General features: G+C 39.0%; 2 protein-coding genes across 2 annotated transcripts; one reads left to right on the top strand and one right to left on the bottom strand.

The window, feature by feature from the left end:
- Window positions 1-1,741: 1,741 nt before the first annotated feature.
- Window positions 1,742-6,081, bottom strand: ccdc77 (coiled-coil domain containing 77). The gene is made up of 12 exons (XM_030732211.1): window positions 5,999-6,081; window positions 5,280-5,327; window positions 4,702-4,888; window positions 4,457-4,599; window positions 4,024-4,120; window positions 3,685-3,775; window positions 3,416-3,504; window positions 3,149-3,297; window positions 2,758-3,016; window positions 2,469-2,594; window positions 2,203-2,355; window positions 1,742-2,003 (listed from the first exon to the last, which is right to left on the bottom strand). Exons 2-12 carry the CDS (start codon window positions 5,312-5,314, stop codon window positions 1,857-1,859), a joined length of 1,476 nt encoding a protein of 491 aa, XP_030588071.1. The 5' UTR covers window positions 5,315-5,327; window positions 5,999-6,081; the 3' UTR covers window positions 1,742-1,856.
- Window positions 6,082-6,457: 376 nt separating this feature from the next.
- On the top strand, window positions 6,458-25,760 carry ush1c (Usher syndrome 1C). The gene is made up of 20 exons (XM_030731702.1): window positions 6,458-6,577; window positions 8,424-8,491; window positions 9,634-9,777; window positions 9,888-10,026; window positions 10,807-10,915; window positions 11,001-11,025; window positions 11,136-11,193; window positions 11,278-11,466; window positions 11,558-11,617; window positions 12,001-12,057; window positions 15,267-15,409; window positions 17,121-17,186; window positions 17,270-17,418; window positions 17,596-17,642; window positions 22,546-22,587; window positions 22,985-23,038; window positions 23,130-23,229; window positions 24,033-24,142; window positions 24,361-24,416; window positions 25,396-25,760. Exons 1-20 carry the CDS (start codon window positions 6,542-6,544, stop codon window positions 25,406-25,408), a joined length of 1,665 nt encoding a protein of 554 aa, XP_030587562.1. The 5' UTR covers window positions 6,458-6,541; the 3' UTR covers window positions 25,409-25,760.
- The last annotated feature ends 65 nt before the right edge of the window (window positions 25,761-25,825 follow it).

The raw sequence follows: 25,825 nt of genomic DNA, 5'->3' as shown, positions 1-25,825 counted from the left end.
GATGATGATCCGCATCGGGGGACAAGCTCTTCACCTTACATTTAAGTTTTGTTGTATATCCGTGTTTTAACGTAGTGTTGCGTGTCCACATTACATCCATGAAACTTCCAGCTGCGCGCTGCAGGGAATGGCTGTGATTGGCACGTGAAAGCACGTGGTAAGGCTTTAAGTGGCGCTTGATTCGCTCTGGCTTTGCGTTTTGTCTGAACGATCTTACACGTTTAATTGTGGGAATCCAAAATCGTGATTGAGATTAAAGTTTTATTAATGTTTTTTTACTCACTGGTATTTGGTTCACTACTGCACTTAATATTGATTAAATCAAAAGTCAGCAATCAAGCCAGTTAATGTATTACGTTTGAGGGATTGGCTAAAGCATCTTTTTTCCCCCCCGTCTGCTAAGCTTTTAGCATTTATCTCCATGTTGTAATGCATTTTGTTACAGGGCCCGACAACACTGTATTAAATAAATAAATAAATAGAAACCATACTGCATTTGTGGAAGCATGCGTAGTTACTGAAAGGCAGTGAAAGGCGCGCTCCTCAGGTGATTGTTAAAAAGCAGCACATCAAACTCAATCATTTACCCATAAGAACATTTGGGTTGCAGTTGTCTGCATGCAAACTTTTTTTTTTGTTTTTTTTTTGAGCACCATGGCTGAGGCCATTACTTACAGTGGAGTGGCACAACATCTTATAATATATAATGATGTCTGATAATTTAAGTTTTTGGAATACCTGAGAACTCAGAAGGCATCTGCCTGAAATATTCCATTTAATAAGGACATTGCTGTGTGCTACGGATTTAATTTTGACTGCTATATAAAATAACTTGTAAATACACTGGACTGTTATAATTTTTATTTACTTTTATTTATTTATACGTATGTGTGCATATGTATGTATGTATATACACGTGTGTGTGTGTGTGTGTATATATATATATATATATTATTTTTTTTATTACTACTTTCGTGTTTTGTTTGTTTATTGTATTTTGAAAATGTTTAACAAAGAGAATTGTTAAAAAAAAAATAGTAAATTTACACTTTTATGATTTTGTTGGGGCTTTTTTAAAATGTATTTTTTTTACTCTTTTTTGCTTCACTTCCGACACATTTGATATAGTATAAAACAAAAGAAATATACATAAAAAATAGGTTTATTTGAACACCACACATTCTGTCTGCTTTTATTTAACTACATTCATTCATCTTTACTTTTTTGCTGTACTTATTCCTTCACTTGTATATTTTATTTCATTAAATTTGAATATTTGTAACAATATTATTTTTAGTACACAGTATGATTCTATATGAGCTGGTCCTAGTGATGTTGTTCACAATGGTTTTGGTTGTAGTCATAAAATATAAATTATTTGACATATGAATGCAAATACCCTCAAAATTATGCAAAATATTTTCATTTCTTCAAATACTACTTTTTAAATGTTACATGTTTAATGTTTTTCCATTTTATTTGTCCAAAAATATAAGCAATTAAATAAGAGATTTAAAAAAGTAATGTGTGAATGGTTGTCTGTCTCTCTGTGTTAGCCCTGCGACAGGATGTCCAGGGTGTGCCCTGCCTCATGCCCAATGACATGCTGGAATAGCTTCCAGCCCCCCTGTGACCCTGAAAAGGATAAGTGGAAGAAAATGAATGGATGGCTGGATAAAAATAATGAAGGAACTGACATCCACTGATTTAAAATCACTGTAAAAGATTTTTATTGGTCCAAAGCACAAAATATAAATAACATTTAGTCCAGTTTTCTAAAATAAACACAGTAGAACAATCATCCATAACTGAGACAAACACAGCTACACATCACAGAAGGTATCTGAGTATTATCCTCAGCTGAATCTTAGCTCATTTTCTAGTCCATAGATTTTCGCCTTCAGAGCCATCAGCTCACCCTGAACCTTTTTGGTCCTGGCATTGGTCTGACGTACCTCATGCAGAATGGCCAAGTCCTGATTGGGCCCAACATTCAAGGTAACCTGAAGAAAAGAGGATCTATCAGAATGCTTATTAAAATGTGAACTCTAACATGAGCAATCCAGAGGACTGTAAGGAAGTCAAGTTAAAGTTTTGCATCAAAACAAAATAATTTAAAGTGCTTATAATCTATCTAAATGTGTTGGTATGTTGAAATCAGCTTTCTAACATGTTAACAAAAATTAGTCTTCAGTCTTTTACCTTCAGAAGCTGTTTTTCTACATCTTTGAGCTTCTGTCTGAGGAGTTTAAGGTCTGTCTTGAAGCCCTCCACTTCCATCACCCTCCTCTTCTCTAATGCCTCATAACGCTGAGTCATCAGCTGGAGGCGCTTGGCCATTTTCTCTGAACGCTCCTGCACACAAAGTATCAGTAAAAATAAACTTGGTGATCGTCATCAGTATCAGACAACATTTAATCAGAGATGCAAGGCTTGTACAGACAGAACCATTAATCAAACTGGTGTACCTTGAATATTTCCCTGCCCACATCCCCTTCCTCTCTGATTTGGGACAGTTCTGTCTCAAAGGTAATGCACTGCTCCCTGTACATGTCTGCCAGACGGTGGGCTTGTTTCAGCTCCTCCTGCATTATCTGATTAAAACAAACAAACAAAAGACTACAATGAACCCCAAAAAGCCAGTGAATTTCCTCTAAGGGAAATGGTAAAACGTTCTTTTCAATACCACCCTGCAAAATAGAATCAGGAAGTACTTCTTGCAGACTTTGATTAACATAAACAGGCAGGTAATTCTACCTTTAGCTCCTCCTTCTGTGGCTGATCGGTCTCTGGCTGTGGCTGAGGGAGGGCTGTTGTGCTGCTGCCGGGCTGCCACGTTTGCCCCAACTCAGCGCCGACACCCCTGGCCTTTCTGAGACGACTGTGGCAGGAGTCCAGTTCCCTCAGCAGGCGATCCTTCTCCACCATCCAGCTCTTCTCATGAGCTCGTGTGTCAAACTTTAGCTGTAAGAAATCTCTGGTGCTCTCATGCAACAGGTTCTGAGTTCGCTGGAGTCTGATGTGTCAAAAGAGATATATGAAAATCGGTTTGGAATTTTAATGTCACTTCAAAAAGAAGAGAACAGTCTACAGCTTTTACAAACAGCTATAAGTCACAAAAAATACAGACATAAATTATAAGACTGACTTGTCTGTCAGAGCAGCGATGCGGTCTTGGTCTCTCTGCCGCTGTGCCTGGGCCTCCTCCGTTTTAATCCTGCGATCCTCCAGCAGAGCCTCCACCTGCTCTTTGGCCAAGCGAGTCTGTTCTTCCATTTGAGCCTGCAGCGCCTCCACCTGGAGACATGAAACACAAAATGTAAACTCAGGCACACGAGAGAAAGAAATATTTTACTTTCTTATAACAGACTTTATGCATTAAATCATTTCATGTATAAATAAAGTGGACCCATACTTGTAGCAACAATGTCTGGTTCTCATTCTTGTATTGTTCCAAGCTTTCTCCATTTACCCCATCTGTTGATTTTGCTCTCTTGCCAGTCTCTGTGGGAACATGAAATCAAAATGGCACAGTCATCATTTATTACAGAAGGCTGGTTTCATCACAAAAATAGTGATGATGGCTTGATTAACATGAAAATCACATATAAATTAGATTCACATTTCTTAAATAATCAGACAAAATTTAGCTAATATTATTTGTAGAAAAAAATCTTTTCAGACCTTTCCTGGTTGCAGAAGGTCTCAACTTTGTTGGCCTGAGACTGAGATTTTCCTCCAATCTGGACTCTGGGAACCTCTGTGAGATAGTGACCTGAAATACAGTAATATTAGTACATCAGTATTTCAACTATTTCAGAAGCTTCAAAATCATGCCCCAAAATAACAGCCTAACAGCATTTCCAGGATAGCTGCCTAATGGAGGCTTGGTTCTAGAAGAGCTTTGATTTTTTTTATAAACAATTCTGCAGTTCTGTATAGATATATCAGTCAGTTACTGAGATTATATATGAGGTAAAAACATCTAATGTGAAAATGACCTATGATGAAATAAGCATGCACCTTGTGTGGAGGTTCCCGGTGGAAATATGTAATCTCCCCTGTATCAGGACCCACGAGGGCAAGAAGGTGCTGGATTTTCTTCCTGTCCTCCAGCTCTCTGTAAAACAGTGGTGGTAATAAAGTTTTATATACAGAAGCACCAACAGATAATGGTGGTACTATGTTATTAAGATATATATCAGACCCTGCATATCTAGTGCTATCAGTCAAGAACAACTTGTACAGGCCTATACATTCTAAAAAAACATGCGCCCATGCTATCCACTGCCTTTAAATGATTAGAAATGTGAAGAAACTCTATGCACGTTCAGTTGCAGTAAGCCAGGTGGTAACCCATTACTATTAACTTTTATATAAAAGTGTTCCCTGCAGGTGCTGTGACTCATCATATCTGCAACATTAAATGTTATACTTAAGGTTGAACTGCACCTACCTGATCTTTAGTCTGTCATTTTCTGCATAAAGCCGCAGAGACTGCTCTCTTTCTTGGAAAAGGTAGACCTGCATGTCACTCAGAGCACTCTGAAGCTCTGCAATCTCTCCTTCGCGCTGCCGTATTTCCCAATGTAGCTTATGCTTTGAGGGCATTATCAAGAGAGACAAGATGAGTTAATACTGGCAAAGACTCTTTGGCATAGCTGAAAATCAAAGCCACTTATATCGACTCCCATCTCTCACCTGGTCTTCAGTGAGGCTTTTATACTTTTCCAGCATCTGCTGTAGCTCCAAGTGTTCGCTATCAAACTGGGCAATCTTCTGTCTGTAGAACTCCAAAAGCTCTCTGGATGGACGCAGGTGCGCGAGACGTTCGTGGATTGGGGGGAGTGGGGAGTCGGGCTCTTGACCCGGGGTACGAATGTTACTCCTGTTAGAAGAAAAAAAAAAAAAAAAAAACTACATGGAGCATTTTGAAGATGACAATACCTGCACACATTTTTCATTTGGATAACGAACACTCACAGCTGTTTGGTTGGGACTGTAAGACCTGTAATATCACAACACTTTATCCATGGAATGTAAACTGCATAAATGATTACTTAGGAATTTAAACCCATTTCAGTAATAAGACTTAATCCATGTGGGATAAGTCTGTAACAGTGGGGGAACCAGACTGACACAACTAATCCAAGTATCATTTAGGGAGATTACAGATAAAAGCATTACTTTGCTTCACTCTGTGCTATGGCAGTACTTTTTTCCCCTCTTAGACAAAAGTCCAGCATCCAGTGTGTTAATACAGTGTGCATGTTCTTTACCTGTGCGGTGTTGCATGTTTCTTTGGAGATCCCATCCTACTGGAAACACTGAAAACAAAAAGGAAAATTATATATAGACGCTTAAGTGATTTATAGGGTTTGTGGCTGAAGTCTTAACATTTACATACATTAAGAGTCCAATTATGTAACTAGAGACCAAACAGACGCAGCAGAATAGATAAAACTAGGCAAACAGTGTAATATTCACTGCAAGGAAAAAAAAAAAAAAACCTCTTGTGTTAGGAATTCAGAGAAAAGCAACAATATCACCCTTTACACTATTTCCAACCATTATGATACGTTACAAATTCGGTGAAAAGACCAACTAAAACAATCTTTAGGGTTGACAATAGTCGTGAAAAGGTACAGAGGTAACAGGAGTCGTGTATCTCTGTTGCCACAGACTGGGCGGCAGGGGGAGCGGGACGTCTGAAAATAGTCCGCTATTCTCATCGGTGTAGGGGCACAATTTTAACACTTTAATTCCATATTGACTGTCACATCAATGAGATTTAATCGGGCATACTGAACTTGTACTTCTCATGAAAAATAAACTGTGAAAGAGCAGGTCGTGCCAAAGTAAGTCGCTATAAAGTATTTTTTTTACGTTCCATGGTGGTGAAATCATGGAACATAAAAAATTACATCATATAAAATGCAACAACATAGCTGTCGTACGTTTACCCTTTTCCACTTAAATACGTCTTAATTGTACTCACCCGTCGCCGTTTCAAACAGTCAGGGAGCATCGCGGTGTTGTTCTTTTGAAATCAGGAAGTTTCCGCCCCCTTTTTCTTCTTCGTAGGAAGCTCACAGGCGGTCAGGCGGTATTTTGCCACCTAGCGACAGCAGCAACAGACGGCGTGTCATTCCATAAAATAACGAAAACATAATTTATAATGACATGTATGTATGTATGTATGTATTTTATTCATGTATTTATTTATTGCAATTGTCAACAGTTTGGTCAAGCTTTCTAAGAAGCACAAGCTAAACAGTCAACCTTTCAAAATAAAGGTCCAAATTTAAAGTTTGATTTGGAAATAAGGAACCAAACAATTATATTTTTGTGGATAAGATGTTTTTGAATGTTAAAAATGGCCATATTCAAGACAAAGGTCCCTTTAATTCTGACTAATACACACATTACAATAAAAATCATAACCGGAAGCTCTGATTGCACTCCGGCTAACTTGACGTATTGACCCCCGACAGTCAGCACCGGGATCTCACGTCGGACCGTTTTCTGGTGTCTCTCAACAATGGAGCGGAAAGTTGCTCGGGAATTTAGACACAAGGTATGATAATAATAACAATATTAGTAGTAAAAGAAAAAGTTTCTCATATGAATTAAATAGATTTTAAATGAAGCTCCTTTTTCTACCTGGTTGTCTCTTCGCTGGCTGGCTCAGGTGTCTGTCTGCTGGTGAGATGTTGCGTAGACAGGCCTGCCCAACAGACCCAGGAAACAGAAACAACAGCACAAAACATTTTTTCAAAACGCTGCTATTTAAATAGTAACTCAAACACATCACTAACAAACAATGTAGAAGCAGATTCAGGGTTTAAACTAGGTCATCATCTTTTTTTTTTAGTTGCTGTAAATTACTGGGTTTTTATTTAACTGAAACATCTGCTTCTCATCCATTGCTTAAGCAAAGTGAGTGTCAGAGTTTTTGTTAATGCTGTTGTCTTTGATGACACGTTTTTCCATATTTTACTTTAAAGCTTAAAGAGGCTGCTGTAGAACACCTTTTGTATATATATATTCAATGACTGGCGTCTTGTTTTTACTCAGGTAAATGTTACACAGCAGAGGTCACTAGTCATCAGCAAACAGTATAAAAATGTTATTAAAATCAATTTTATACAATGTATTAAACTGAAGTTATACTGTGCTGTGTTGGTGGTGTTGGAACATTGAAGCATTACTTCCCAAAAAAATTCACAATGAGCAAATGATAACAGAGGAAGCGAACATGATATGTTCAAGGCTTTTTTTCAGCCCCAGAGCATGTAGGGATCACCTCACAGCCATCTGTGCTGCAGGCAGGCAAGAAGGGTCCCATACTGTAAGCTCTCCACAAAGGGCAGTTTAGCATTAGATAATGTGTCAGATACGTGCAGCTAAGCGGAAGTGATGGGACAATTTATGGGTTTAATTAGAGGCTGAGGGGAGAATGAGGCACAATTGAGCTTTGTTTCTGTTGGCAACACTATGATAGTCACTGAACCTCGGTTTGTTTGTTTGGTTGGGCATATGTGTCAGTTTTATGGCCTGATTCGCCTGAGATTTGGATTATTTTTACATTGTTACTATAGTGCTTTTATTTGCATGAAACTTTTTTTTTTTTTTTTTTTTTTTTTATAATTCTGTATGTACTACACTGTGATAGAGAAGCTCACTGTGTGTCTGACTAACAGGTTATCTTATACCTTATTGGTTTATGGTGCCAAAGTCTGCATGTTGCTCAGTCTGCAAGAGCAAGAGAAATTTATGATTGCCATAAACACTCTGTTCACACACCCTGCATGGCTGAGTGGACATACCTTAACTTTAACCCCTGCAGAAATGGCCCTCTGAGTGTGTGTGCTCTATGATACCTATTCTTTAATTTGAGCTCTGATTGTTCAACATGAGGTGTGTGTGTGCGTGTGTATGTGTATGTGTGTGTGTGTGTGTGTGTGTGTGTGTGTGTGTGTGTGTGTGTGTGTGTGTGTGAATGTTCATCTCTGTTTGAGATGTAAGGTGACACTCCTGACCTTCCTACTGCAGCCTCTCCTCATCTCTGCTGCCATTATTTTCTCCCAGTGGTTTGATGGTTAGACATGGGCAGCCCTTTACACGTTTAGTCCAAGGACCCTCATCATCCCTAGATTTAGCTGAACCTTAATGTCTTAAAAAGAGACGCCCTCAGCTTATTTTAAGACAGATTTAGCCTGGAAAAGGAGTGAAATGTGTTATATCAGCGACTGGCCCAAACGGTTTCTCAAAACTATCTTGGTGCAGCTGAGCCGTCATCAGGTTTGGACATACAAACACACAGGTGGCTCAACCCCTGTTGCCAACAGAACCACAGGGGAGAGGTACGGTGTGTGTCAGTGGGCTTAATGAAAAAAGATGATGCTTGTGTTTTCTTGCAGGTGGAGTTGCTGATTGAAAATGAAGCAGAAAAGGATTACCTGTATGACGTCCTTCGCATGTATCACCAGTGAGTACCATCTGCCACTGCTCAGCATGGCTACATAGTCGGTATTGCATTTCCTCACTGATTTTGCACACTTTATGACTAAAAAAATTGAAGATTATTAGATTATGCCCTTAAATAACATTGCACAGGTAGGGACAAAAAGGGTTATAATGAAGCAAATGTGGTGACCACCATTTGTTGTATTTGTACATATTTAAATACAATGCTTCTTTAGCTTTCTCTAACTTTTAACATTTTTCATGATTAATGCTCAGGAGCCATTAATCTCATCCCTGACAGTTTTAATCCACAGAGATCTGCAGTTTAAACTCTCCTCTCTGTCATGGTTTTTGATAAAACCTGGTCCTAGAGGGCATGAGAGGGGGAGAGAGAGGTCTAGGTTTCAATTAATCTTTGTACAGATGCAGAGTCCTGTGACCCTATTGGTTAAGCCTCTGATCGGTTTCCATTGAGCTCCGACAAGCCTGGCCAGTTATCAACAAAAGCTCTTTTTGTGTTCAACCTCCAAATGGAACTAAAATGGCACATATTAATTATTCAAAAAGGAGGTGACATGGAAGGATTTTGTGCCATAGCTTTTGCTGCTTTAATTGCTGTTCCAGTTGCCCTTTACATTAAAAAAAAACCAAAACAAACAAAATATTAAATGGAACATTTGCATGTATTTTTTGTTATGGAAAAAAATCCCCTGTGGCTCTAGAGAGAGATTGCTGTGCTAACCCTGATAAGTTGTGTCAGTTGGTGCATAAGGTGAAGTACAAACATTTAAAAAATCTGGTTTGTAGATTGATAGAAGTGGGAGTTTCTTCTCCTGATCACAAGTTTTCAGGGAAGGCTTTTCTTATTTATCGTGACAATGTCGAGCCAAATTCGGCATGGATTAGTAAAAGAGTTGCAGTCCAGACATGCCACACCTTGAAAAAATTTGGCACATTATGAAGCAAAAAACATGACTAAGACTAAGGACTAGCACTTTAAAACAATTAAACATTAGTTTAAATAATTATCTGCATTTTACACAGCATCTCAACCTTGTTTCGTAATTTTGTTTGTTCGTTGTTCGAGGGGAGCTTTCACAGTTTGTGTTGGCCTAAATTAGCAGACGAGGTAAAGCCAATAATTATCCTCCTCTCACTTTCCAGGTCGATGGATTTGCCAGTGCTGGTGGGAGACCTAAAGTTGGTAATTAATGAACCAAAGCGCCTCCCCTTGTTTGATGCCATCCGACCTCTCATCCCTCTCAAACACCAGGTGGAGTATGACTTGCTCACCCCCAAGAGGTCAAGGTTAGTACAACACGGGTATTTACTGTCTTCTTTTTATATTGACCTTATATTAGCTTTCTGCAACTCATGCATCCCACTTTATATTTTCCTTTCTCACCTGATGTGTGCAGGAAGCTAAAAGAGGTGCGTTTGGATCGGACAAATCGTGATGGCCTAGGTCTAAGTGTCAGAGGAGGGCTGGAGTTTGGCTGCGGCCTTTATATATCTCAGATTATAAAAGACGGACAGGCTGATAATGTTGGCCTACAGGTATTATAATTATTATTTATGTTTTTTTGTTACTATAGTTTTTTAAATGCTTCTAATCAATTTATACAAACCTGAGTTACAGCACTATGTATGAATCTATCCATATGTGGAATAATTATTTGTCATTATAGTAGCAGTAGATTTGATATTACTAGTTCTAGTTGAGCACAAACTGAAAATGTCAGTAAAAGAGTAACACCAAGACTGCATCACTAAACAAGCAAACTGCTCCTAGTGGTCCAAGTGGTAAGATTTAATGTAATAACTGTAATGAAGTTAAACTCTTATCCATCTTGGATAATCTCGACCGCCCTCTGCACCACTTACTGGAGAGGCAGACTGATTCAGTTCTGCTGCCCAAGGACAGATACAGGAAATCATTTATACCTCTTGCAATAACTCTCTACAATGTCACACATCCGACTAGCAGAGAGCAACAGTTTATTTCAACCCTGCACCTTCATAGCTCTTTATTCCACTTCACTGTACTGTCCATTACACTTCATAGTGTTGTACCGAGGCACATAATGTTTGCTAGTGTTGCCAGTGAACACAAGCTAGTGTACTACCAGTGCTCATCCCAAGTCCACTGTTTTTAAAAAGTATTTAAACTGCAATTTACCAATTTTTAACTCAGTACGGTAGCTTTTTCTGCTGCAAATATGTAACTTTATAACCAGCCTTACCTCGTAAATTAAGAATTTGTCTGTAAATCACTTGAAATGACATAATGATATTTAATGTCTCAACTATAGTATACTCTCCTGTATTGATTTATAGGTCGGTGATGAGATTGTGCGAATCAATGGATACTCAATTTCCTCCTGTATCCACGAGGAGGTCATCAGTCTCATCAAGACAAAGAATACCGTGTCACTCAAAGTTCGACGTACGTAAGCCACAAACTTATTTTACAGCAAAAGCACCATGATCTACTAACTCACTCGTTTTATTTTATTTTTCCTTCTGTGCAGATGTGGGCATGATCCCAGTGAAAGGGTGAGAAAATGATTCATTTGTATATTACACTTTTAAAAAACAGTGCCATGCTCTGGAATAGTTTTGCTGCGCAGAGCTGTATTCTCACTGCTTTTTTCTCATTTCTCTAGCTCATCAGATGAACCCCTCAAGTGGCAGTTTGTTGACCAGTTTGTGTCTGAATCAGGGGTGAGAGATATAATTCTTTTTTTTTCTTAATGGCATTTGTTTGGGAGCCAGCTAAAAAAAAATCTCTTTTTGTAACTTTTCAAGGAGAAAAAAAGCAGTGTGGCAGGCTTGGCATCCATTGGAGGAAAGGAGATCAAGGAGAAGAAAGTTTTCCTCAGTCTTGTGGGTACCAAGGGTATGGGCATCAGCATATCCAGTGGTCCAACCCAGAAACCTGGTATATACATCAGTAATATCAAGCCAGGCTCCCTTTCTGCAGAAGTTGGGCTTGAGGTGACTTTTCTTAAAGACCACATCACTTTCATGAAATGTTGACACTCATAAACCTACTGACAGTGAATATGTGTCTCATATCAAAATGCAGGTTGGAGACCAGATTGTGGAGGTGAACGGGGTGGATTTCACCAACATGGACCACAGGGAGGTATGTTTTGCTTAATTTAATTATTTAGATGTTGTTTTTTTCTATTGATCAGTATGCCTCTGATGCAAGGAAAAGTTAAGCCTTCTATCACTGCTGGTGTTTGTTCTCAGCCTAACTCACTGAGCTGCATAACCACAGCCAAATTTATCCTTCTCTGAACTTTAACCAGCAAAAATCCTTCCTGCGGCTAATGGCCAAAACAAATCTTGCAGCATGTACCTATATTTGACTGGATATGGGGATTATTCACACCCTGATAAATGCACATAACACACACAACACTTACTACAAACTGAAGACATTGTTGATGTGGTTAATTTTTTTATTTCGTGAATCTGAACCTTATGAGTGTTATTTGAAGTCCTCTGTTTTGACATTTCCAGGCTGTGAAAGTCCTCAAGAGCAGCAGAAGTCTGACTATTACAGTTCTGACGGGAGCTGTAAGTACACTCTAAACTGAATTGTTTTGCATAGAAATGTATACCAACTTACACTCACCATCCACTTTGTTAGGTACACCTGCTCGCAAATATCTAATATAACATGGCAGCAACTCAGTGCATTTAGGCAAGTAGACATGGTCATGACGACCTACTGGAGTCCGAAATGAGCATCAGAAACAGGAGGGAAGGTGATTTAAGTGACTCTGAACGTGGCGTGGTTGTTGGTGACAGATGAGCTGTTCTATTTCTGAAACTACTTCGATTTAGGAAATCTACTGGGATATTCCCACAAAACTATCACTAAGCTTTACAAAGAATGGTCCAAAAAAGAGAAAATATCCAGCAGTTCTCCGTCTGAAAATGCTTTGCTGATGCCAGTCAGAGGAGAATTTGAGAAGGTCCAAGCTGATCGGAAGGCAACAGTAACTCAAATAACTACTCATTACAATGAAAGTACGCAAGAAACCATCTCTGAATACACAAGTGTACCTACGTGTGTCCAGTGAGGGAATATAAAATAAATAGTTGCATTAGATATTGTATTATGCTTTTATTGCTGCTTGCCTCATCAAACCCATATATAATGAAATAGCTTTTAGCAAGAGTTTAAGTTTGGTAATCCTTGATGGATTCACACATGTATTGTCATGTATTCTTACATGTGTTAGAATGTAGTTTGAATTTAAAGATATTACCACGTTTCTGTGATATTTAACATGGATATAATATAGGTAAGTGGCTAAAACTTTAACTTTTACTGTGCATAACTTTTTAAAGACTAAAGTGCAGATGATGAGAAACCTTTCAGATAACTTACTTTAATCACTTTTGAAACAACTTCTGAGAAAATGTGCTCCTCTCAAAAAGTAAAACACTTAAGAGGTCATCTGTCATGGATGTAGAGACAGAAACTTCTGCCTCCTGCTCAGTTTCTCCTGCATTCCTGCATTACTCAGATTAATCTGTCCATTTGTTTTGGAGACATCACATTACCCAGCCTGTGCCTCTGCCCGGCTGTCTGCGGGAGCAACATTTATCATCAGTCAAGTTACTCAGCAGGTTGTTTGCTCTGAGACTCAGTGATGAGGCCTGTGTAACAGAGACAAGTTTTGCCATCTTATTTATTATTTTCCTCGGTGCCTGTCTAATGCAGTTATCTGTGAGTACATCTTTGTTTGGGCATGTGTAGTAAAGCCTCTTTCGGCTCATTGAAACCAAGAGGTACCAGGTACCAGGGACACTTTAATTTAAATTTTTGTGTCTCTAGCTTTTCATATATGTATAATGTTATTTTTCTGCATAATTTAGGAACCATGCAACAATAAATCATTTGAAATATTTGCATTATGCAGTGTATCTTTACAATATACAGTATATCTCTAGAATGAATTTTATAGTTTTTGTTCCAACAGTGGGAAATCCCAGATTACTGTGAACTTGAAACACAGTCAGAACTATTGTGCTGAAGTAGTGTTTATAACTCATGATCATTTCAATCAACTTCCAGCCATTATAACCTGTTCTAATGTGGCTGTACCACCAGAACATTGTTTATTAAGTAGCTTTGTGACCGCTGAAAACATGCCATCAGGTCTATGTCAAATTATTATTATAAAGATAGAGAGACTTTGTCAGCAGACTGAAGGTTTCTAAGTAGGCTGTGCATTGCACTGTAAAACAAATCAGTTACATCCAAAGCACAAACAGGGACACCAAAAGTGAACACACCAGCAGAAAATCAATACGCCAAGGTCACAAGAAGATGGTTGTGGTCTTTAGGGATGTTTAGTGGTCTCTGTACCATTTCTCAGCAGAGGAAACAAGAACAAAAACATCAGGACTGAGATAGGAGACAGGGCATGACAGAAAAAAAGGGTCCTATTTACTGATTAATCTGAGGTAGGTGTATGAATACTTTCAAGTTCAATGCCTGCTTCAATCAACTACACTTTGGTCAAAGAGAAGGAGCTCCATCTTTAAAAGACATGCTCTATCTTCTGGCTTTGTGGAGAAGAGATCACACATTGTGGATGTGGCTCAGGAGAGGGAGAGGGTTATTTACTAATTGGAAGGTCAGTGGTTTGATCTCCAGATCCTCCTGTCTTCATATCTTCATATCTTCATATCAATCCCAGTCCTACCCTACCAATCACAAAATATAAAATATACAGAAAATAAAAAATATCCTGCCTTACATATTTTTAAATGTATTTAGCATTATTTGTTGTATAGTATTCCAATATTTTTTTATTATACATTTTCTTAAATTTCCAAACACTGGAAGAACACTTAAATTTAAATTCCAAGGTGTTCCACAGCTTAACTGTGCAAAAACAGTTTTAAAACTAAATTGCCTTCTATGGCCATCGTCCTCAGATAAAAATGTAAATATATTTTGTATAGCTATAGGTAGCATTTTCTGTTTAACTTTCCACATAAAAATCAAAATCTTTAAGTCAGATCTTAAATCTTTAAATTTTAACAGTCCAGACTTGACAAACAAACTATTAGAGTGTTCTCTGTATCCTTTCTTGTCTAAAATAACACCTAAAAATTTTATTTTATTTGCTTTTTCAATATCAGTACCTTCAAAAGCTATTCTTAAATTTTCATTCTTTTTACGATTATCAAAAATCATATATTTTGTTCTTTCCCAAAATTAAACATAATTTATTTTCATCAAACCACTTCTTAATTTTTACCATTTCTGAACTTATACTTACGCTAATGTCTGACAAATTATTTCCAGAACAAAAAATGTTTGTATCATCTGCAAACAACAAAAACTCTACTATTTAGGATACTTCACAGAGGTCATTAATAAACAAAATGAAAAATATACTCGTTCCGGTGCATGCTGTCATTAAAATAAAAGGAAGAACAAATTAGTTTCAAACTTTTACGCTCATAAATTTCAATGAAAAACTTTGTGCTCAATCCAAAACAAAGGCAAAAGAAAAGCACCTGTAAGAACCACACAGGATATTGTAATTATATTCACGTTATAGAAATTGCTTACATGTTCAGTGATTCTGAGGCCATTAATGAGGCTTCAAGGATGTCAGGTGTCAAAAACTGACATCTCCTCTCTGTCCCTGGTCGGAGAAACTGGTTTGAACTTGCCTGCCAGTCTCCAGAGCTAACGTTTGAGGACCCCCTGCTGTATGTCTTTCCGTCATTATTGTCTGTGGCTCTCACTCTCTCAGGGCAGCGAACTGTTTATGACAGATGAGGAGCGTCTGGCACTGGAGGCCCGCAGAGAGCTGGATAGGAAGGAGCTGATGCACCAGAAGAGGGTGGCACTGGAGACCAACAAAATCATTAAAGAGCAGCAGGAGAAGGAGAGACAGTGAGTGAACAGCACAAAACTTCTAATTAACCTTGTCTTGACACGAGACAGAGCTTCTTCAGTGTGTAGTGGGAGTTGTACAGTTTGCATTGTAATGCAAGATGCTGACTTCATGCTAGTTAGCAAGACTGCTCTCGCTTGAACTTCATAGGTACAACTTTGACCTGACTCAGCATTAACTGAAAATTAATGTAATGTAAATGCCACTAACACATTGTTTTACACAAACAGTTGGTCGTTTATAATAAGAAATATTAATGTTTGTTGTTGTGAACCCAAATCTGATTAATACTCTTTAGAAAAAATATAAACAATGCCTCCAAATGAATATGGATGTTAGTTTGTGTCTGTTGAACAGTGTGGCAAATCACTTAAAATAGGAAAAAAAAAAATCACCCTTTTTTTGGTCACTGACTCTTATAATCTGGTTACACAGGGATGACTCTTGTCTTGGTACACTACCACCATTTAATCAAAAGATGTGCAAACAACATCCATAGAAAAATTGTTCTGATAAAATGTTTGACAGTTACCCTTTAAATGGCTGCACTATTGGTTATTGCATGGCCCCCTGGCTTTGCCCCTGCAGCTGTATGTGTAAATCATGGACTGTTTAATAAAACATGGCCAATAAATTATTATCAAATTACCCTTCATTAAATTTCATAATGTTAAGGCATCGTCACACTGAAAGTGAAAGCTTAACTTAACCAAAGACAGTCCCAGACTATGAGCAGTATGGCCTTTGTAATCAGCTGAAACAATTTATGCAAAAATATGGAAACCTCGAGCAAATATTATGCAGATAACAGACATAAAGATGTTTTTTTTTTTTTTTCAAATATAAAATGCTGCTACTTTTTATTGTATCAACAGAAAAAAAAAATCACTCATTCGTTCAGTAGTTCATCTCTACTGTAAGCCTAATTTGGACTCTGGTGTACAAAGTAAGCCAATAACTGGGTCAATAATCAGTTTGGGAATATCAATATGCAGACAACAAGAGGCTAAATGTCATCATCTAATGCCAAAGGTGTTGACTGATGTTCCCTTGATATTTTTCAGAAACCGGTCTCCCCTGGATCCAGTCACCAAAAATATCTGTCAGTCAGCTTGCATTGTAAATACATCAGTTAGATTTATGTTCACCTTATTAAATGATTTACAAATTTCTCTTGCTGCTTGTAAATTCAGAGGACACACTCGATATCCTTAGTGCTTTGATGCCAACAGTATCTGGGGATGAATAATATGTCTGCATATCATAAGTTGCAGGGCTGACACTCAAAGGCAGGCATAAGTTATATTAAAGATGCCAAACAGCAAAAGCATTAAAATCACTTGCCCCTTCTAGGACCACCTATACAACTCTTACATGTCAAAGCATAGACACAGGACCTGCAGGGGCATCATTTTGACGCAGGCAGGGGATCCTGGATCGATCCTGTGGGTGGGGGTCCGTGGCATGTTATGGCCTATCCGACAGAAGCATGATTAATTGCTGTCGGGGGAGTTTGCAGGCCAAGGGGTTGCATAAGCAGCGGAATTATTTAGGTGGGTAATACGTGCCAAAGTAACATCCATATTTCTTTCATCCAGATGTGGTTTTAATGTTCTCGCTGGTCAGTGTATTTTGTATATCTATAACCCAGTACACTAATATGTTGTCTGGACAGACATTAATCTTTGTATTAATGGTGTGTTTTACCAGACGAAAGATGGAGATCTCTCAGAAAGCTGCAGAGGAAGAGGAGCGTTATAAGAAGGAAATGGAAAGGTTCGTAACTCATTATTACTTTGGTCATGAATTTCTAAGCAAATATTGTTAGAACAAGTATAAAATATCGTACACATCTGTAGGATTGAGGCTATGGAGACGAAACACAACAGAGAGTGGGAGGAAGACTATGGTACAGACAGACCCAAGAGCCCTAAATCGGGTCCAAAGACCCCATCACCAACCCCACCTGAGATTAAAACCACTCCAACTCCAAAGGCCAAAAGTTCTCGTAAGGACACATGATGGTGTCTTCCTTTTTAAAATGCATGAAAACTGTGTTTACTTCTGAACTTAGCTTCTCTACTAAAACCAGAAGGGTGGCCCTGTTTCACCTCCCTTTCCTCTTTTCACTGCATGCTCCCCATCTGCTGTGTGCTGTGCTGCTTTTTATGGCCTCTTCTCTAAGCTAATGAAGCCAGCTCTTTCGCAGAGGAGGATGAGCAGGACGGAGAAGTGAGTCTGGAACCTAAACTGTCATTGTGACAGCTGTTATGAGTGGACATCTGTGTAGAGTAGCATACACGAAGACAAGGGCTGGATTTCCTTTGGCAATCACAGTTTCCCGATGGGAGTCATCTGTTCCTATTATTATGCCAGTTATTTAATTTATTTATTTATTGTTTTACTGGTAGAAGCTGCTGATATTTAATTCCAGCACCTTTTTTGTATTACTTAAGACGTGTTTGCATCTTCATCTGGTATTTGGAGTGTGTGAATGGATTCATTTCTCTCTTTGAGTGCTTTGTTTGGCTCTTGTTGTGTTGCTTTTTAAAAGGATGTGCTGCATGGAGTTTGATGTCACCGTTTAAGCTGAAATCATCCTTGTAAGGCTGACCTGTGCTCATTTTCTACCTTTAGCATTTGGCTGGTTTTATCGATATGAAGGGAAACTGCCATCATTACGCAAGGTATGGTCAGCTGTGTGGGTTCAGTTTGCTGTGAAAGTGGCTTAAAAAAAAAGTGTTTTTTTTTTTGTTTGTTTGTTTTACCTAGTCCTTATGATGTCATCTTATAGTGTTGGTTACAGTTACAGTTTTAAGGTCTTGGAAGTTTTAAAGCATATGAAGCATTTGGGTTTAGATTGGCAGATTTGTCTGTTCCCTTCCTTCCTTGTATTTTGACTAAATGGTGAAATGTCAGAAAGGAGAAAAAAAGAAGAAAAAGAGGAAAGTGTCGAAAACAGACACACTGCAGGAGCAGAGGAAAAACAAGAAGGAGATGGAGTTTGAGCTGAAACTTGCCAAAGAGAAGGAAGAGATGTATGAACGAGAGAAGCAGCTCAAGATCAGTCGGCTGGTTCAGGAGGTATGTGGAGGCGATGGAGAGGAGCAAGCGCTCATTTTAGCTGTATGCCGTGGTTATTTTATAGATCAGCGTGTGAGCATGTGTGCCTCGCGTTGTGTGATGCTGCCTGGCTCTGACTCTGCATTAGGTTTCAGAGACAGAACGGGAAGACCAAGAGGAGTCAGAAAAGGTGCAACACTGGGTGGAGCGTCTATGTCAGACGCGGTTGGAGCAGATCTCATGTGTGGAGAACGAATCCCCTGAGGTACAGAGTGAGACTTCCTCTGTCAGAACGCCTCTGCATTCAGAACTCTTTAACAAATATTTGCTCATCCATATAATGTTATATGCAGTTTTTTGGTACTGGTACAAGGACATGACTGTTCTAAAGGCACAGCAGGCCCACAGTAATGGGCAAGGTTGCACCCAATAATGTTCGGTTAATTATTTGTTTTTGTAACACACATTTGGGCTTAAAAATTACACTGCTATTTGACACTCACTGCTCAGTTCACTCATTTGAATGGAGTAAAGTGGTAGCAAATAACAGGAAAAAAAGGGGAGACTACGCCAAGAGTTGAATATTAATGACATGATGAACAAAATATAAAGCTAGTCTTTCAACATTTTGAGAGCCCATTTGCAGCTAGAAGTATAAGTCATGTTTCTGCAAGTCGAATTGGTAGAAATGTACGGGGGTAGGGGTGGGGGGGGATTTAAAATGAAATGCACTCATTGTGAAATTGTTTAAAAGGTGAATTAACATGTGAGGTGAAATTTTTTACATTTCATTTTGATTTTAAGCTCTCCCCGCCACGCTCCCCTGCTTCTGAGCCAAAAGTGAAACGTTTTCCTGGTGGTCTTCACCTGGCCACCACTGATCTGGATGACATTAACCTGGATGAAGTGGATCAGAGCCTGAGGGGCCCTCTAAAAAGACTAGCCCCCACCCAGCCCAGCACCAGCCAGCCACCACCTCCCTTGCCTCTCCCTCCACCCTCACCCAAGCTGAACCCAACCATCCCTTATTCCCCCCCTGCGTCTCAAGCATCTCCACAGCGCCGGCCCCCGTCTCCACCTAATGCTAGGAAACCTCCCTCTACCCCATCTACTTTGACCAATAAGAGACACAGGCCTCCACCACAGCCCCGCCCTTCCCAACCTCAACCTTCCTCCCATAACCATCCCCACTCTCATGTGTCCCGACCTCCATCATCCCCTCAACCTGCTCCACGGCCCCCTCCGCCCCCCACCCCCCCCTCCTCTGCCACCCCCGCCGCCTCCTCCCCCTCCACCTCCACAGCGTTCTGAAGAACGAGTTGACACCCGCAGAGGGTACCACCACCATCATCACCAGCATCCCCCAGAGCCCAGGAGTGAGTGGGAGGCAGGCAGGTATCTCCCCAGAGGAGGGATTTACTCGTCTAACGCTAGTGAAGTGTCCTACCCCTCTAGTCCAAAGGTCAGACATCCTTATGTGTGAAACATGTGAGTTGCTAGGAAAGATGTAGTTGCTACGTGTTCAATAGCAAGATTCCATTTATTTTAATGCATAGGTTCAGGTGCATGTGGTCTTTTATGCATTGGGATGTTTTTAATGCATGAAGAGGGAGCAGTGCATTGCATCAACCTCACTGAAGTGAGCAATAAGCTACTGATGTTTGTTTGTTTGTATGCATATGGTTTCTTTGCAGTTCATAAAGGGAACCTACAGAGTTTTCTGAAATTTGGGTGTTTGCTCATGTTTGTGCATCTGCAGTTGGCCCGGTGGGCTCGGCAGCAGATGCTTTTGAACTCTCAGCCATGCTGTGATATCTGAGAGAATGAGCGTGGTTTGTCGTGTGTGTTGCACTGATATTTCCTAGTGGTCTGTATGTGCCGGGGGGCTGAAAGTTTCATTATATTTCACTGTGGTTCAGGTGATGAGAAATACCTCCCATGCCAGTCGTGTTTCATCTTCCAGTAGCCCTCTGGTGAGTCTCTTGCTGTAAAAGGTCATGTCAGCTTTTGTGATCGTACCTTGTTTTTTTTTTTTTTAAATCATGAGCTTCAGAATTTTACATATATACATATATTTAAATACAAACATGTGCTCGGGTGTTGTTTGGAAACCTGGTCTTTTACCATTAGCAACTAGCTCCCAGTCCCCCCAACCAGAGGCGTCAGATGGCCCCAGTCATGTCTAAGCCTGTCATGCTGCCCCAGTCGCAGACTCACCGCCCAGATCCACACAGACCTGCTCTACGTTCTGATGGCCTGGTAATAAGCACATTACACTGCGATGATTTTCCTTAATGCAAAAACCATTGGTGGCTGAACAGGGTCACAAAGCATTCAGACTTTTGACACAGCATGCCATTAGCTGGCTGAAGAATTACTCTTTGCCTCATTTCATGTCCTGATGAGTTTCCGTATTCTCCAGCTGTTTCCCAGTCTGTGGTTTTCAGAGTGTATAGGTGACCAGTTCAACTCTCTGTAATTAAAATGAGATGAAACTGGGGAGATTATGAATTTTAAAATCTGTATTTTCCTTGGACAAGTCAACTGAGCAACTTCCTTTTCCAGTAACTGCAATAGAGTCAACTAGCACGACACACTTCACTAATGTTATGCTGAAAAATCCATAAATCGCTATTCATTTTTCAAGCAAGAAATACAAATATTGCAGTAGTTCAGGTTCTCAAATGTGAATATTTTCTAGTTTTCTTCATAAGAAACAGTATTTTTGGAGTTTGGGTGAAACAAGACATTTGATGGCATAATATTAATTTTTTTATAAGTAATTGTTAGTTGCTGTCATAGTTTAATTTAACATTATACAGATAACACAGCCTGAGCCTAACCTTTTACTTTGCTGTCATGTAAAGTATCCTGCAGACTGTGTTGGTAAGGTGACACTTTGGGTGTTGTTACAGGTACAGGTGGCTAGGTGTGGTCAGAAATCACATGGACTTTGAACCAGAGGGGGCAGTAACACACTGTCGTTCACCCTGGTCTGAACTTTCTCTTTAAAATGTTCATACTGGATTAAAAGTGGTTACCTCCTCTTGTATTTCAGCCTCCAGAAATGCTGAAAAGGATGGTGCCTTTCAACTCATCTTTTAAATCGAACAAGAGACAAGTAATTCATACATCACCTTCTCCGTTTGTACTCTGGAGTGCTTTTCTCCCCTTCTTTCTTGTTTTTTTATTATCTCTATGCTCACACTTCAGGTTTGACTGTTGACTGAAACCTCAGTGTTGGCTCTGTTTTTCTTTTTGTGAATCACTGACTTTTGATTTAGATGTGCTTTTATTGATTTGGAGTAGACAGTAGTATTGTGAACATGCAGGAAAGCATGTCACATAGGTTTGGCTTTACAGCAGTGATGGCAGGCAATGGTTTGGCATGACTGTCTAATAGAGGCTCACTGAAGACTCCAAGTGGTTGAAATATATCTCTTTACACATCTTAGTGCAGTCTACAAGTTTGTATTACCTTTTCCTGTGCCTTTAGTTTAATATCTAAAAACCATGGCTGTTTGGATTGTTTGGTGTCTGCTCTCTCCAGCCCCAATAAATAAAAACATACACACAAATGAGTTCATTTTCTATGTCCATCTTTGAGCCACTGTGTAACAACAGGAAATGAGCTTACAGGATATTAATGTGTGTTTATTCTGTAGGGAGAAAACGCCTCTCTGACTCATCATAGCTGCGTAAATGTGATGTCTGCTCTCTGTATTTCCTTCCTATGAAGTTAAATAGCTGTCATATTGAGAATGATTTGTGCCTTTTTTTCTGCCTCTGTTTGTGCATGTTAGTGTGAATTATTATCTTCATAACTGAATTAAGGGGTGAGGCTTTCAAAGTCACTGTGTGTAACGCCTTGAAAGCCAAAGTGCTTTTTTAATAAATGACTCTGTGGTTCCCCTTTATCTGTTTAACACAGAAGTGATTGTCAAAGGAAATCTGGCCAGCGTGCCACAAAAAGACTTGTTAAACAGCTCATGTCTATAGGGATGTGCTAGTTATTAACTTCCTGTTGACGTATTGATCATTTTTAATGAACTGCATGTTGATTCTCTTTCAGGGATTTCAGAAATATGTGGATGACTTTGACCCCTACAGCATGGTATTGTATGGCCAATTTTAACACCACAGTGATACAGAAAGTGCTGCTGTAAATATGTAATTTAACGCATAGGTTTAAAAAAAAAAAAAAAAAAAAAAAAAAAAAAAAAATATATATATATATATATATATATATATATATATATATATATATATATATATATATATATATATATATATATATATATATATATATATATATATATATATAATATTACATCACCAGTCAAAAGTGGATATAAGGCCAACAATTCTATCAATCAAAACCAAACTTGGTAGATCACCCTGGATCAACTTTTTGACCTTCTTTATGATTCCTCCTCAATTTATTGTTTTATTACTTTATATGCAACCATTTATTTTGTGTTTCTCCATCTCCATCCTTTCTCTGTTCATAGTTCTCCTCAGACCAGATAGCTGACCGAGATGTGAGACTGCTGAGAATCAAGAAGGTAGTCAGAGCCTTTATTGCTGAGAGGAGAGTAAAAATAAGGTATTCAAAAATTTGACTAATACAGTTGCTTGTTGTTTATCATTTTTGAGGTTGGAAACCTTGACCTGGCGCTGGAGGGGGGAGCAGACTCTCCGTTAGGGAAGTTGGTGGTATCTGCAGTGTATGAAGGTGGCGCCGCTGATAAGCACGGTCAGTTTTTTAATTCCCATAGTTGCATGTTATGATATCTAGAAATCCATAACAATTTTTTTTTAAAGCTTTGTTACACTACTAGTGCAGTGGCTTCCATCAGGGGTATGTTGTGCTCAGCAAAGGTGGATGTCACAGTGAGCGGAGGTGAACTCACTAAATACAGTACAGATGTCAGTGCCTTCAGATCTGGTTATTCCAACGAATGGTCTTTGAAATACAGCATAATATGACATAATACAGAAAATATGTCAGTAATGCATAACTTGGTGGTCTTTTTTTTAACATACAGCAACGTACCCAACAAATCTCAAGTAAATTGGATGAATGGCTGTCAAGATAGGCAAAAGATAGGCATTTAGGCTGCCTTCTCCAATGTAAATGAGGTGAATCTCAGTATTCAAGGAATACAGAGATACAGAGCTAAACTGAGGTTGTTTGAATGAGTGATGGTCCTTTTTGTTTTGTAGCAAGGCTACATCATCAGGGGTGCTGTGACACTATCTCTGACCTAAAAGGTCAAGACATCAATACACCTCCTGACTGTAACATGCACCTTTGCTGTGAAAACAGGCACCGCATTAGTTATCATTATTATCTAGGCGTACTTAAGAAACTGCTAAACAAATCTAAATATTTGAAAATAAAAATCATTCAATACTACAACAAATGCTTTGTGATAAGAAACTTTAATGGTATTGCCTGTGTCTCTATAAAACACCTACATTTATTTTTAATTTTTACAGCATTGTTGCTGCTTTGCTGCTTGGCAGTTAAATGTCTCCTGATGCATGTCTTTGTAGGTGGGGTTGTACCCGGGGATGAACTCATGGCTGTGAATGGGAAGATCCTGATTGATGCCACACTGACGGAGGGACAAAACTCTCTGACTCGAGCCTGGAACAGTGGAGGGGTATGAACCCTCAGATTCAGAATAAATTAAATGCCATTCTCCTTTTTTTTTTTTTTTTTAAATAGATTTTGCCTTAGTGGAGTTTGGTGCTTTATTGATTTTCAGTAAAAACCTTATCAGCCCTGATTGATTGTGTGTTGTAGATTCCGTTGGGCTGATTGAGTTGATAATTCCTATTGATTCGGTCACATGCAAATTTAAAGTGTTTTCACCTCCAGGATTGGATTGATGTGGTGATCGCTGTGGCCCCTCCAAAAGACTACGAAGATGAAGTGTAAGCATTCATGTTGGCATTATTTATACATTTTGTCAAAAATTTCTATGACAAGCTAACAGTTCAATAAAATAAAAATTTGGTTCATCAGTTTATGGGTTGTGGCTCGTGTATCTGTGTGTGTGCATGTGTATGCAGCCCCAAGTCAGCATCAGTCAGTCCCACCATGAACAGAAAGGTGTTTGAAGGCAGTGCAGTACTTTATAGACATGGCTACCTACTTCAGCACTAGCCCTCCTTCTCCTCCTACCGCACCCCTGTCCTGGTAATCGACGTAGTCTTCAAATATCCTTTTCTTCCCTGCATGTCATAGCGGATGTTTGGTGTGGCACTTGTTTTTATTTAGCCCTTTTTTTTTGTTCTTGAGGACATGTGACAGTCTCCCTGTCATTTAGAAGAAATCAGAGAAGGTGCCATTTTTATGTCTTCCTGTTATCACTCAGCTAGTTCAAAAGAAAGTAGCATGACATTAACTGCATATGGACACAATATGCAGTTTATTTAGAAAATGTCACCACAAGGCAGCATCTCCAGTGATAGAGCCAAGCTGAAGACATATACAACTAATGTGATCAGTGACCCATCCCACCATATATCTGTCAGATCCCAACTGAGTGAGCCATATATAAACTCATGCATACACGTAAAGCCTCTGCAGTATCATCAGGTCATGGACACAGTGTAGGACTCCTGCCAGCCTTCAGCAGTTATTCTGATTCATGTTGTTCAGTGGGACTGTTACATGTTCTGAAACCTAACTTGCTATCAGGATTGGATCTGGAGTGTTTTTGAGGCTGATATAAAGTTAAACAAGCTTATTTCATGTTTCTGTAACTCAGCTGCATGTGTGTTGGCCTGTTGTGTTCAGTGCGCAGTGACTGAAGTTTTTCCAGTGTGAGCAGTTAAAGCACAGCAGCATTAACGGTTTGTGTTTGGTGCAGTTGAACAAAGTTGATCTGACAGACCTTTTCTCTTGCAGGACATTCTTCTAACCTTATCTTCAGCCTGCCAAGAAAACCAGACTGATTGAGAAGCATTTCATTTATGATTCTTCCGCGGGCCACTAATCACAAGGCACATTCACTTGCTTGTCCTTTTTGCATTTTACTTGGTTTTGCTTTTTGAGAATGTATGTGTCATGCTATTTGTATGAGCTGCCACTGTCTTGTTTTGCTGAAGGATGGTCCAGTCAATATCTAGCTGCCACTAGTAACCTTCATCACTTCTCATTTAGATACACCTGAGCTTTCATCTGTCAGTATAAGAAAGGGGAGAAAAAGGAATTGTAACCAATAGCACACCCAATAAAGAACAAGAAATGAAGTTGTGTTGTGCATACTGACTTTCTGCTATATATATATATATATATATATATATATATATATATATATATATATATATATATATAT

This window comes from Archocentrus centrarchus, chromosome 6, assembly GCF_007364275.1.
Source record: "Archocentrus centrarchus isolate MPI-CPG fArcCen1 chromosome 6, fArcCen1, whole genome shotgun sequence".
Lineage (NCBI taxonomy): Eukaryota > Metazoa > Chordata > Actinopteri > Cichliformes > Cichlidae > Archocentrus > Archocentrus centrarchus.
This window is presented reverse-complemented; position numbering and strand designations above follow the sequence as displayed.